The following is a 14,013-nucleotide window of genomic DNA, read 5'->3' on the forward strand; positions in this document are numbered from 1 at the left end:
AGCTCTGTGGCCTTGGATATGTGACTCTGGTTTCATCAGCTAAATGGGATAATAAACCAAGGGCACAGGCTGGGCTTGGGGTATAAATACAATTGTGTGGGAAAAGATCATAGCTCAGTGCCTGGCATATAAACACTCAAAGGCATTTGGCAGAGAGCAAAAGCCCCATCAACCGTGTTGCCTTTCTAATTAAAGTGAATTAAAACTGGCAGAGAACATCACAAGGGTTTTTCATTGACATTCAGCCCCTCTTGTGATAAGAATCATCCCACTCGAAAATCATTTTCTTCTCAGCAAAGGGAAAATAAGAATTGGCTTTGTTTTTTGAGGCTTCCCCTCCAGGAACACCAGAAAAAAAGAAAAAAGAAAAAAAAACTATGCTAGGCACACAGAGCTTGTTGTCTTGACAAGAGAGTGCCAAGAAAATAAGTAATCAAAGCATCCAAATCTTCTTTTTAAGAAAACTTGGACAGTACAGAGGAGGGGCTGAAAAGTAAGACTTTAAAAATATCTCACCCACTAGGACAGAGCTCCTGCCAAGGCTCTGTCCTCTCCTTCCTGAACTGTTGGGTATCCTACTCGTGTTGTTCACTGAAGGTTCCACCTCCCAAACCTTAAACATCCAGGTAGAGACATCAGGATTAATCACACCACTATTCACTGAATTCTTTCCCAGTCAACAGGACAATAGAAAAATGCTGGCAAAAAAAAAAAAAAAAAGACCCTGAGAAGTTTGAATCCAGCAGGCAGTGAGGTTGGTATGTTTGTTAGTTTCAGACACAAACAACAGTATAAAAGGGGAAGTCAGCCAAGGCACAGACAAAGTTCTTCATTTGTCTTAGGGGTACTAGGAGAAGGATTGTCTTAGGGGTACTATGAGAAGGAACAAAATCTGTGTAACCACCAAAAACATCAGGACCGATTTTAAGACACTCTGAACCAGTAGAAATGTTCAGGATATGAAGGTGGACACAAAGGAGGTCTGGTCTATACTGAGTACTAAACGGCAACTGTTATTATCAATTATGTGTTCAACAAACTTCTCCAAACTCTGGGAACAGGCAGCTCTTGGGTAATGCACCCACCAGGTAGGATTCTCAGCTCTGGAACCTACTAGCTGTGTAACCTTGCGGGAGCCACTGACTTCACCTCCTTACGTCTCAGTCTGTACCTGTTAAATGGGGTTAATGCTATTCTTTACCTTTTAGGATGGCAGTGAAGGTTACATGTGTTGATACACATAAGTAACTTACAATAGGGCCTCTGGAAGTGTCAAGCTGTTTGTTCCCACTGCCCCAGGCTGGACACACTCAACACCAAATGTGCTGGGTAGAATTCCCACCATGCCCAGCCACTGGGTCTGGTCACACCTTTCTCCTCCTCCCCTTTAAGAATACATCCTAAGATCTCTTATAAACCCAAATGCCCACTGGCTATTTAGCTGCAATTTCCTCCTCACCAAATCCTTTCCTCTATTTAACCAAATCATCAATTTTTATACCCCTAATTATACCAGTCTTACTCCCGGGGGGGGGGGGGGACCAATTAGCTATGACCCAGACATGTTCTGAGTTTGGGGATCACCAGTTTCCAACTTTCCTTTTAACCCACTATCCTCCCCTGGAGGAGATGGGCCCTGACAACCAATCTAAGTCACAGATGATGGGGAGCCATGGCCTCTTGATATTAGCTTTGGATTCCATCCTGCCAGGGTGAAGGAGCAATCTGAGAGCAGAGTCGGGCATGCAAACTGCATTTGCACAGGGCTCTTTGCATTAAGGGCCCTTCGCATTCTGTATTAAGGCTCTGCTTAATATATAGGCTTTGTAATTTTACTTTGCACTGGGCCCCACAAATGATGTAGCCAGTCCTGGTCAGGTTGGCTGACTACCTGAAGGGTCAGCTGAGCAACCTTGCCCCACCTCTTGGGCCTTCTTACACTGAGGCAGAGGGATTAAGATCACTTCTTAGATTGGGAGGATCTAATCAATGTTTAAACACATAGAATATATTTGGAAGAATAAAAAGAAACTGGTAATAGCTATGGTAACCCCTGGGGAGGAGGAATTATTTTATTATACAGCCTTTAAGAATATATCATTTTTACCCTCTACAGATGTAACCTTTCAAATAAATTTAAGGAAAGATTTTTAAACATCAACATACCAATTAATGTCTCTATCTCCACATTGAATCTCTTGTTTCCAGAGCAGCCATCTTTGGCCAGCAAAACACTCTAGTGAGTGGGAGTCGTTTTACTCTGCTTCAAAGAGCTTTGGAGATAAATTATTTCCCAGCGGCAGGTTTAAATTGAACAGAGAAAAGAGCCAATGATAGAAGCTGCAAAATTCGGTTGGTGTCTTGTTGCTGTTTTGGACTTGAAACGGGTTTTTCTGTGAACACTCAAGGATAGCAAGTTCATGAACAGAAAGAGCAATGACCGGCGTCTGCTTAATTGCAGGGTTGAGTAAATTAGATGCACTGTGTGTTTGAGTGATGGCATCTACACAACTTTGAGCTTCAGACGCTTTCTTAATTTATAATCACCTTATTCATGATGAATTCCTAGACTTAAGTTATCACCATCCCTCACATATAGTTATAGAAAAAAATATAACCAGGCAGAAGATATAAGAAAGCCAACACCAAGAGAGTGAATGAAATATGCTGGTCATTGGTCGAAAAACTGTAAACACATCTTTTCCTTCTTAACTTCAGTCAGGGACCAACATGTACTCAGGAGCACGCAGGGGCCCACAAAAGCACCATTCGATCCTACAAAGCAGGGATGCTTCAGAAGGAAATTCAAGCAACAGAAACACCTGTGCTTACGAGAGCTACCAATACCCATATGTGTAAACAAATTTACATAATGGTGGAGAGATAGCACAATTTCTAATAAGATATTGGCAATTTTGCCCAGAAAGAACATAATCTTTAACACTTATACTAACAGGTGTTTATTAACAAAAGTTGATGTCTTTGCTACCAGAAGGTAAAGGGAGAACAAAACAAATATGTATATTCTAGCAGCAAAACAAGACAAATGAACCCGAATGCAGTCTATTGACAAACAGGTATAAAAAACATCATGTAGCCCGGCCAGCATGGCTCAGCGGTTGAGCATCAACTTATGGTCACGGTTCAATTCCCGATCAGGGCACGTGCCCAGGTTGTGGGCTCGATCCCCAGTGTGGGGAGTGCAGGAGGCAGCCGATCAATGATTCCCTCATCATTGATGTTGCTCTCTCTCTTTCTCCCCCTCTGAAATAAAAAAATATATATTAAGACACACACACACACACACACACACACACACACTCACTCACTCACTCACTCACACACACATCATTTATGTGGAGGGAGTGTAAACAAGTCCAGAATCTTGCACTCTGCAGCATGGCCCCGCAGGGACCTTCTCACTAGAGATGGTTTATTAGGGGCACCCCGTGAGAGGGCAGTTCCTGATGCAGCTGCCGGAAGAGCATCGCACAGCGGTTCCTCTCCTGGGTCTTCCCCAGAGTGTGGTAGAGTCGGGCCTGGAAGTAAACGACATCTCTGATTCGCTCTTTGCAGTCGACCTTTGCAAAATAGTTCTTAGCTTCGTTGAGGTTCTCAATGGCGGCCTCCAGAGCTGATGGAAAAGGGGGGACATACCACACCTGTTTAACTCAACACTTCACATGTAGTTTCCAAAATTTAATATCTACTTTTATTGATTTAACATGTTCCAGACACTTTTTAAAAAATGTTAACTTAAATTTTGTGTTTACTAGCTCTTAAACACATATTTAAATTTATCTTTTAATTTTTCAATTACAGTTTACTTTCAGTATTATTTTGTATTGGCTTCAGGTGTACAGCATAGTGATTAGGCAATCATCTACTTTACACAGTGTTCCCCCTGATATTTCCAGGACCCACTTGGCATCATACGTAGTTATTGCAATATCGCAATGTTCCCTGTGCTGTACAGATACTTCTATATTCAACTCTTTGAGGAGGAAAAAACCCCACTGGAGTCAGGTTTTATAAAGGGCCTTTAGTCTTGACTTCCTGCCCGGTGCCTGATTCTACAGGGTAAATAACCACTCATTTGCCTTCAGCCTTCATGACAAACATGCATGTGAGAAAGCGCTTTAAATGCTGCCTGAAATTTTAACATAAAGTTGTGAACACTCAGAACTTAAATACTGTCCCAGATTTAATGTCTTTTCTTTTTCCAGGTCCTACATTTTAGAAGTTTTCTGCAATAGCATTGCCTAACAACCTTGGTACGGCTTCCTACCTTCTGCTTTGTTCGGTGGATCATAGGAAGCTGCTGAAGCCACCTGGCACTTGGCCACCAAGAACATGGCCCGGCCTTTGTCCAGGACAGCTCCGTCAGCCAAGATGGGCTCAATGGCCATGTGGAGAAGACTTAAGGCCTGTTCTGGGATTCCAAGGATGAGCTGGAAAAGAAACATCGTGGCGCTGTACACACCCACAGGCACTACCCACTCCAGGGAGGGCTTCCTTTCTGGTCCTTCTCTCCTGAGGCCAGGTCTGGCTTAGCTTCTCCCTGACATGTACTACATTTAGTGTGCACCATCCTCTTAGAAAACATAAGGTGTAACAATCTGATTTCAGACGACAATCGATACAGTAGGGAGTAGTTATTCACAGTGTGGGAAAGTTTCGTCTTTTTTACAAAAAGATTCAACACCAAAATCCTTTAGATTGGCAATTCCCAAAGGGTTGAATTAGCTGTGTAAGGATCACTGGAGGAAGAGGAGGCTCTAAGAAAATATCTCAAAAGTATATAGTAAAAGAAACAATAGGGAATTAAAATGATATGCTAGCCCTAACCGGTTTGGCTCAGTGGATAGAGTGTCGGCCTGCGGACTGAAGGGTCCTAGGTTCGATTCCCGGTCAAGGGCACGTACCTTGGTTGTGGGCACATCCCCAGAAGGGGGTGTCCAGGAGGCAGCTGATTGATGTTTCTCTCTCATTGATGTTTCTAACTCTCTATCCCTCTCCCTTCCTTTCTGTAAAAAAATCAATAAAGTATATTTAAAAAAATAAAAATAAATAAATAAAATAAATAAAATGATATGCTAGAAAACATCTATTTAACACAAAAGAAAGCAGTAATGGCAGATATGAGGAACAAAAAAGATGTAAGCATATAGCAAAAAAATAGCAAAATAGAATAAGTCCATTCTTATGCATAATTATGTTAAATGAATGAAACTTTTCAATTAAAAGAAAGACTGGCAGAATAGATGAAAAAGAATGTAATCTTATGATTACAGGAGAAAGAATCCTCAACAAATATTAGCAAACCAAATCCAGCAGCATATTAAAAGAATTGTACACCACAACCATCTGGGATTTATCCCAGGAATCCAACAGTAGTTTAATAAAAAATAAATAAATCAAGTTAAACTGAATTATTATATGTTAGCAATTCTACTCTCAAGTATACCCAAGAGAAATAAAACAATATCCACACAAAAACTTGTATGTGAATGTTGAGATCAGCTATTCTTAATAGGCAAATGGTGAAACAACCCAATGGTCCATCAACTGATGAATAGATAAATGAAACATGTATACATCCAATGGAATATGATTCAGCTGTAAAAGGGATGTAGTACATGCTACAACATGAATGAACCCTGAAAAGATTACACTAAATCAAGAAGCCAGACACAAAAGGCCAGATATTGTATGATTCCATTACATGAAATACACAGAATAAGCAAATCTATAGCGACAGAAAGTAAATTAATGGTTGCCAGGGCCTGGAGGGAGGGGATGAGAGTGACTAATGGGAAAAGGGTTTCTTTTTGGTGTAATGAAAATAATCTAGAAGTAGATAGTGTGATTGTTGCAAAACACTGTAGATTTTCTAAAATATTATATATAGACAAATATTAGTATATATCTATAATATAATATAGATATTCTAAAATCCACTTAATTGTATATTTTAAAATGGTTAAAATTATGACTTTTATGTCTCGTGAATTTTATTTTTTCTATTATCTTTATTGATTTCAGAGAGGAAGGAAGAGGGAGAGAGAGAGAGAAACATCAATGATGAGAGAGAAGCATTGATGGGCTGTTTCCTGCATGACCCAACTAGAGATCGAGCCCACAACCTGGGTATGTTCCCTGACTGGGAATCCAACTGTGACCTCCTGGTACATAGGTTGACGCTCAACTATTGAGCCACACTAGCTGAGCATGAACTTAAGAAAAAATTATTCATTCTATAAATATTAAAAGCCTACTCTATGTGTAGGTCCTACTAGGTACCATGGGATACAGTAGGGAAAAAACAAGTGTCCCTTCTCTCATAGCCTTTCCATTCTACAAAGGGAGACAGAAAACAAACATTAAAAAAAATTTCATTTCTAAAACCTTTCAATGAATATATGACTCCCTCACTTCTTTATTCTATTCATTCCCTTGTTAAATCAAGCATAGCTCTGGGCCAGCTAACCATTAATATGATGCAAATGTCCTCAATGAAGAGGCGAGTCCCCTTTACTGAATACGCAGCCAGTGCCACTGGGAGGTGTCAGCCTGACACCAAGTTCACAGCTCCAAATTTCCAAGTTCACAGTGGAGGGCCTGCCATGGAGACTGCATTCCCAGACTTCAATAGTGAGAAGTGAAAGCTCATTATAATCCGTTCAAAACCAAAATGTAGTACCAGATCTGCCAGTTCTTGAGTACAAATATATGCTAAAATAAACAAACAAACAAAAAACAACACAAAACAAAACAGGGATCAGCTTACCTGGGCAAAAGCCAAGTTCAACACTGTTTCAGAGGCCAAGTACTGTAGCCGGTACTCCTTGGAGAGGGCCAGCGCCTGCAGGAGCACGGGCAGTGCAATGGTAGGGGAGGAGGATCGCCAATACAGCTCTGCCACAGACAGCAGGACACTGCCGAAAACAGGACAGTATGAGAATTTCCACCACAAGGCACCATCCGTGACACGCACGAGAGACCCCCTCTTACCTGATCACCATTTCTGTGTTCCTGATTTTCTGACAATGAATCAATAATTTCTGTAAAAGCTTGTGTGCCTCTGTCATTTGATTCTGAGCCTGTAGTACAACTGCTTTTCTGACACAAACAAAATAAACATACTAGTAAGTGGTTATGTTGACGTTTGGCAAGGGTTATAAGTATAGTCACTTTCAGGGTTAGAATCCCTATTTCCTCAATTACAATGTAATTGAATCCCCAAGGGAAGAACTGTGCCTAATATAATTTTCGTTAAAAGAAGAAGAGTGTGTTTATAAGCACATATGTGTGTACACACACACACACACACACACACACACACAGGAACAAAGTCTGAAACTATAGATATCACAATGTTGGTGATTATCTCTGGGTGGTACTTATTTTCTCCATTCTGCTTATCTGTATTTTCTCATTTCCTGTAATAAATATGTAATAAATAGAAAAAAGGTTTTTCTCTGCCCTGGCTGAGTGGCTCAGTAGTTTGGAGCATCATCCTGTATACTAATAGGTTGCAAATTTGATCCCAGGTCGGGGCATGTATAGGAGACAACCAATGTTTCTCTCTCACATTGATGTCTCTCTCTCTCTTATTGTCCACTACCACGCCTCTTCCTCTCTCTAAATATATCCTTGGTGAGAATTTTTTAAAAAAGAAAATAGGTTTTTCCTAAGCTAAAGTGGATAAATTGATTCACACACAAAACATACAAGAATAAAGCCACCTGAGAATGAATTCACTCTGGGCTGGAGTCCTCCACGTTCCTTACCTATACACACCCTCAGTGCTATGAAGCGCTGTGATTCCTGTAACAAGTGAGTCAGCCAAGTGATATTTGCCATCGTGCATCGCTCTGTCAAACTGTATTTTCTGATCACAGAGCATCCATAACTAATAAGAAAAAATATAATTAGGGACAAACGGCAAGTGTTCACCTCATTATTCAACAGAGATGGAAAAGTATTTGGGCTTGCTTAGCAAATATCCTAACAATTCAAACACATTTTTAATTTTTGCTATTTAAAAAATATTTCAAGTATGGCCCTGGCCAGTGTAGCTCAGTTGGTCGGTCATCGTCCCATGCACATGCCGGGTTGTAGGCTCAATCTCTGGCAGGGGGCGTGCAGGAGGCAGCCGATCGATGTTTTGATCTCACATTGATTTTTTTTTCTCTCTCTCCCTTCCTCTCTCTAAAAATCAATAACAAATATTTTAAAAAAATATTTCAAGTATGTGAACAAGCATTAATAAAAAAACAAACACATGTGTGCAAATCATCAACTTTGTCAAATCACATTTTGCTTTCTTTCCTTCAGATACTATTAAGACTACTGAAGTACTTTACAATTTCTACTCCCTTCTCTATTTTTCCAAAGTAAGCACTTGACTTGGTATCTATCATCCCCATTCATGTTCTTATACTTTTACAACACACATACTTATCCTTAAACAGCATGTAGTATGATCTTGCACATTTTTAACTTTGTATAAATAAATAGTATCATACTGTATGCATCCTTTAACTTGCTTTTAAGCTCAACATTATTTTGGGGGTTTACACATATTAATACAAGAAATTACAGTTCATTCCTTTTCACTAATAGTTTTCAATTATATGAATATGTGACAGCTTATCTATTCTCGGGTTGATGGGTATTTAGGTGGTATCGATTTTTCACTCTTCTGAAAAATGCTGCAATAAACATTTTCACATACCTCTCCTTGTACAAGTTTAGCTCAGGAATACAGCAAGCAGAGGCAATGCTGGGTTGTAGTACATATGCGCTTCACTTTAATATAGAAGCCCTTTGTTCTTCAAATGGACTGTACCAGTTTACAGCCCCACCAGGAACCTATGACATTACCCTCTGCTCCACATTCTCACCGACAATTGCTACCGTCAGATATTTTACTTTTGGCCAATCTGATGGGTATGAAGTATCTCATTATTGTTTTAATTTGTAGTTCCCTGACCACTGGTCAGGTTGAGCATTTTGTAATACATCTATCTGCCATACAGTTTTTTTTCTGTAAGCTGTAATTAAATTGTGTCTTTATTTTACTGTAGACCTTCTTGGTTACAGCTAGAACTGCAATGGAAATTATTTCACCCATTAGCACTACCACGGAACCACACTTCATCCTTGGGTGCTATCTTCTGTCTTGTTTCCCCTCTGGGAGCTCTGAGTTCACATGTCAGCACAGCTCACATGCTCACACCTTATCTAACCACCTACGTGAATGACCACCCCAGGGACCAGCAGTGGGAGATTCCCAGGCCTTAATCCTGAAGACTAAACATGGTAAGGGAAGGAAGAGAAAGAAGGCCCTTGTAACCGTGTTTTCAGCCCCTTCAGAGATGAAAGTCAGTTCAGTGAGAAACAGAAGGCCTAGGACTGCCCTCTGGGCACAACATCTTCCCACAAGGTTATTCAGTTCTGGGAGGAAAAGATTAGAGTTGCTAAGTACAAGACAAAATAACAAAACTGAGACCTAATTCCTGATCTGTTGAAGGATGTTGATAATTTCTTTTCTTATTCCTGTACAGTTGGAGATGTTAAGAATACTAATTTAAAACCATGAAGACAAGAGCAGGGGAAGTCCCCTGCTTTAAATCTTTTCTCAGAGTTTATTTCTCAGGCTTCTTGAAGAGAGCTTACAGAGTCTCCTAAGTAAGTACCCATGTTGACCTCAATGCATGTATGTTACAGAAGGAACTGACCTGAGAAACTGAGGGGAGGCTACATGAGCACACTTTGACACCAACACAGTAAGAACGGTCTTTTCACAAATAAACCCGAGGTCACACAGAGAGCAGGTTACCTGGGCATGCTGACTATTCGGTGGGAATCTTTCCTTCAGGTGCTTTAATACCTCGGAAGCTGCAGCGAAACAGCCCTAAACAGAAAGACAGGATGTGATGAGCACACCGTGCAGCCACACCTGCTGCACCACGAGCAGGGAGCAGACAGGATTCACCCTTCTTGCTGCGGCCAACCAGACCTGTCCCTGACGTGCCCAGTGCCCTTCTCAAGCATAGAGGAAAGAACTGGCAGAGCCTCCCTTGCTCCAGAAGCCCACCGACCTGGCCACCTCCTACCTGCTCCGCATGCAGCTCTGCGAGGTGGCAGAGCGCGACCGCAAACGATTCCGTGTTGTTCTGCTGCACGCCCGCATTCACCGACTCTAGGCTGTTCATGCTCAGCAACATCTGGGCTTGTTGCAGCGCCATGGTGCTGGGCGAGGGGACAAACAGGGACTCCCATCTATCAAGGGAACCAGGCTGCCCTCCGCCACACCCCACACTTCTCTTGAGTGCAAATGGAAGGAAGTTAAGCCCCACTGCAAGTTCTGGCTTTGTGGGAACAGCTGCCTCCCAGGAAAGCGGGAAAGCACCCCAATGTGCAGCCCCAGAGGAAACGTAGTGGTTATGGCACAACAGGGAGCTCTGAGCGCCAGACACCCTCCTCCCCATTGCCTGTGGTCACGGTGTATTCATTCGTTTTCATGGGTAAATTCAGACCCGATGCCATCCTGGTACCAGCTGCTCTGGCAATATTTTCAGTGGCCAGTGTCTGCAGTTGTTTTAGACCACATCCTGCCAAAAAATTATCTCACATACAAAACCCAGACTGGCCATATAGGCACTTCCTTTCATTACTGAATTCCTAAAAATAACAGATTGTTTAGGTGAGAGGTGAGGTTGTGACAGGACTCCAGGATGAAAAATCTGGTTCAGAAGTTTACTTCACAAAACAGAAATTAAACACAAGGCTGGAGATATTCCAGCGAAAACAACTTGAGTGACCACGGCCCATGCCTCCTGCGAACAGAAAGAGGCGCTGCCCGTCTCAGAGCACAAGGGCACTGTGCTTGGAGTCAGAGGACACCGTGGCTCATAAGTGGCTCTGTCACTTATTAACTACACTGTGGTCTTGGGCAGATCAGGCAGATGTGTGAACTTTGGTTTATGCATCCTATAAGGGAGATCTGCCAGCCTCCACTCGTCTCTAAAAGGAGCCACACCCCTATGGCCTTGACCGTCTGCCTAAAGACTGACCTGCGGCCATAGAGCCTCCAGATGGCCGTTTTCTGGGCGATGCTGATGTCGATGAGCTCTGACAGGCTGTGTTTCCAGTGCAGGAGGTCAGAGTCCTTTAGAGCATCCATCAGTTTATTTGCTGTCTTCCCAGCAAAAGCCCTCTGCTGAACTAGGGATTGTATGCCCAGGGAGGCGAGGTACTAAGGGGACAAATAGAGATTTTACATGACGAGTTTGTTTTGCTCTTTAGAAATTTGGCATATTTCACATTTCAGCACATGCACAGTGACAACACTATTTACAAGGAGAGTACCTACAGCCTGACCCCGCCCCGTATAAAATATGTTCTTGAAAAACAGGCTGGAAGAGAGGCTGACGGTACACCGAGAAGAGCCAGGGCTTTGACATTAAATGGACCTGTACTGAAACACCGCCCTACTACTTTCTAGTGACTTGGGGCCAGTCACTTAGTGTTGGAGCCAAGCCTCAACTTCCTTGTCTGTAAAATGGGCATCCCAGCTATCATAAAGAATTGCTGTGAGGATTAAAATGAGATAATATGTCAAACAGTGCTGGGCACATTATATAGCAGGAGATTAAAAGAGGGTGCCTATTGTGAGCATAATTTCTGGCATGATTTTCAGGGATGAACGCTCAACTAAGATACAGCATAAATCCACAACAAAAACTGTATTTAAAAAGTCTCATTTATTTTAAGGAGACACTTAACACTTACTTTTCTCCTTATCATCAATCTGTACATGTAACTTTCCTTCCCCAGAAATGAGTCAAGTGTACAATTTGCAGATTTGAAAAGCATATACTTTAAGTGACTGCACATGATTACTTCCAATTTTCCTGGAACTTGTTGCAAACTATATGAGACAGATGCTTAAGCAGTCACACTGCCTACAGTCCAGGTTTCAGTGGGTGGTTTTTGAGATGGAATAAAGTTCTTGAAACAACATTAATCTAGATGCTAAGAGCCATTACTACTTCATGCGTGGAGACTATGCCCTTTCCATGTCCCTCAATACCTATCACTGAGGACGATAATTCAGGTCCTTCCCTGTCACTCAAAATGAGAAAGGAAAAATCTGCCTATCAGGTTTGCTGGTTCCTAGCTCTGTTTATTGTTAAAACAAGGATCAGCAAACTTGTTCTCTTAGGGTCCAGAGAGTAAATAACTTGGGTTTTGCAGACCACATCTGGCGTCTGTTGCATATTCTTCTTGCATATTCCCCAACTATTTAAAAATGTAAAACCCATTCCTAGCCCGAGGGCCACATATGAGCAGGCAGCAGCCAGGTTGGGCTCTAGGGCTGTAACATTTAAACCACTCCCTGTTTTAAAAGTAAGCCTTTCCTGAAAAATTTCTAAGTAAATATGGGGATGTTAATATGGATCAATAAACTAAAAACAATGTCATCAAATTGATCAATGGAATTTTCACAGATGTTATTAGGATAAAGGGAACAGAGAGAAACCTATAAAACAGAATTTAGTGTTTAATTAATAATTAAGATCATATGAAACTACCAAGAATAAAACCACACCATTTATTTAAATAATCTCACAGAAAGATGAGCCTTACCGGTAACCCAAAATGCACTGCTTTCTTCACAGAATGTTCTAGCAGAACATAGCTATCGGACCTCTTCTGCCCCAGCACGTAGAGCCAGCTCTGGTAAGAGAAATCATTAACATATACCCTAACAATAACCATGGGTAATGTTCTATTGAACTATCAGCATGGTTGTAAATAGGAATTAAAAGGAACAAAATAAATCCTCTAACATACTCTTTCATGAAGCATGAACCAAAATGAAACCCATCAAACACATGAAAACTATCAGACAAGCCACTGATTTTCTTCACCTTTGAGAGCAATGAGTGGCAAGGTTCTAGAAAAAAAGCATGAAACCCCCATATGGCCTTTAATTGAAAAAGTGAGTCTCAAAGTGATGGTTAAATAAATTCTGTGTTCTACTTGTGCTTGGTGGTTATGCTTTCACAGGATAACATCTCATCCAGTTATAAGGTTAATGCCAATATTTAATGTGATAGTTTACATTGTACTAAAATTTGTAGATAAGATCAAGCCTGGCTGGTTTGGCTCTGTGGCTGAGCACTGAACCATGAACCAAGAGGTCCCTGGTTCGATTCCCGGTCAGGGCACATGCCTGGGCTGCACGACTGGTAGGAGGTATGCAGGAGACAGCTGATCAATAATTCTCTCTCATCATTGATGTTTCTATCTCTCTCTTCCTCTTCCTTCCTCTCTCTCTCTCTCTAAAAGTCAATACAAATATATTTTAAAAAAAGAATCACCACCAAAGCCAAACAAATGTCATGAATTAAGAAATAAACAAATATGGGCTGCCTTTCCTGAATTACCACGACTTCCTAACTAGTTTCCCGTCACTGCTAAGAACCTTTGCTCTGACTACAAAACAATCTGATTCAAATCGGGCCTTCCAAAGGCCAACTCAACCCACGGGCAGAATTCCCAAGGCAGGAGGGTGGCCTTACCAGGCAATGCTGGAGACACACGTGATCGTTGGACTCCTGGGCGATCCTGATTGCCTCCTGCAGGGCGAGCTCCGCCTGTTGACTAATGACAGACTGAACATTAATATCTCATTAACAATCACAAACATACACAAGTAACGGAAGCAGGAAGACATCTGTACAGTAATTCATTTAAGAGCAGGTCTCTGCTTTGGAAGCTGTAGCTATGGACTTATTCCCTCAGAGGCAGTCCCTTGCCCCAGCAGCAAGAAACATTAACAGTGGACATATAGAGCCTGCCCCTTCTAAGGTGGATTTCTACTAAAAGGAGCATCGAGGAATAGTTTTTCTTGATCTCAGCTGCTAAGAGTTTTATTTTAACTCTTAGGGCCAGGGAAGAGGCACAGAGAGAATATGATATTTTACTTTTCATTGC

The 14,013-nt window shown here is 41.6% G+C and overlaps 1 protein-coding gene across 5 annotated transcripts in view; it reads right to left on the reverse strand.

Moving 5' to 3' along the window:
- Nucleotides 1–3,244: 3,244 nt before the first annotated feature.
- The window catches only part of ANAPC5 (anaphase promoting complex subunit 5), a 30,046-nt gene continuing 19,277 nt past the window's right edge, over nucleotides 3,245–14,013 (reverse strand). For 2 of the 5 annotated variants that reach the window (XM_059677049.1, XM_059677050.1), the window contains exons 8-17: nucleotides 13,599–13,680; nucleotides 12,661–12,750; nucleotides 11,085–11,266; nucleotides 10,125–10,260; nucleotides 9,848–9,922; nucleotides 7,794–7,915; nucleotides 7,015–7,122; nucleotides 6,791–6,938; nucleotides 4,289–4,451; nucleotides 3,245–3,634 (exon numbers count right to left, since the gene is read on the reverse strand). In XM_059677049.1, the coding sequence (XP_059533032.1) occupies nucleotides 3,423–3,634; nucleotides 4,289–4,451; nucleotides 6,791–6,938; nucleotides 7,015–7,122; nucleotides 7,794–7,915; nucleotides 9,848–9,922; nucleotides 10,125–10,260; nucleotides 11,085–11,266; nucleotides 12,661–12,750; nucleotides 13,599–13,680 (1,318 nt within the window). In that variant the 3' untranslated portion in view covers nucleotides 3,245–3,422. Of the gene's footprint in view, nucleotides 3,635–4,288; nucleotides 4,452–5,071; nucleotides 6,647–6,790; nucleotides 6,939–7,014; nucleotides 7,123–7,793; nucleotides 7,916–9,847; nucleotides 9,923–10,124; nucleotides 10,261–11,084; nucleotides 11,267–12,660; nucleotides 12,751–13,598; nucleotides 13,681–14,013 lie in introns of those variants that run through there. The other 3 variants (XM_059677052.1, XM_059677053.1, XM_059677051.1) reach the window with 3 other exon arrangements.

The sequence above is a fragment of the Myotis daubentonii genome, chromosome 19 (genome assembly GCF_963259705.1).
Source record: "Myotis daubentonii chromosome 19, mMyoDau2.1, whole genome shotgun sequence".
In the NCBI taxonomy this organism is placed as follows: Eukaryota; Metazoa; Chordata; class Mammalia; order Chiroptera; family Vespertilionidae; genus Myotis; species Myotis daubentonii.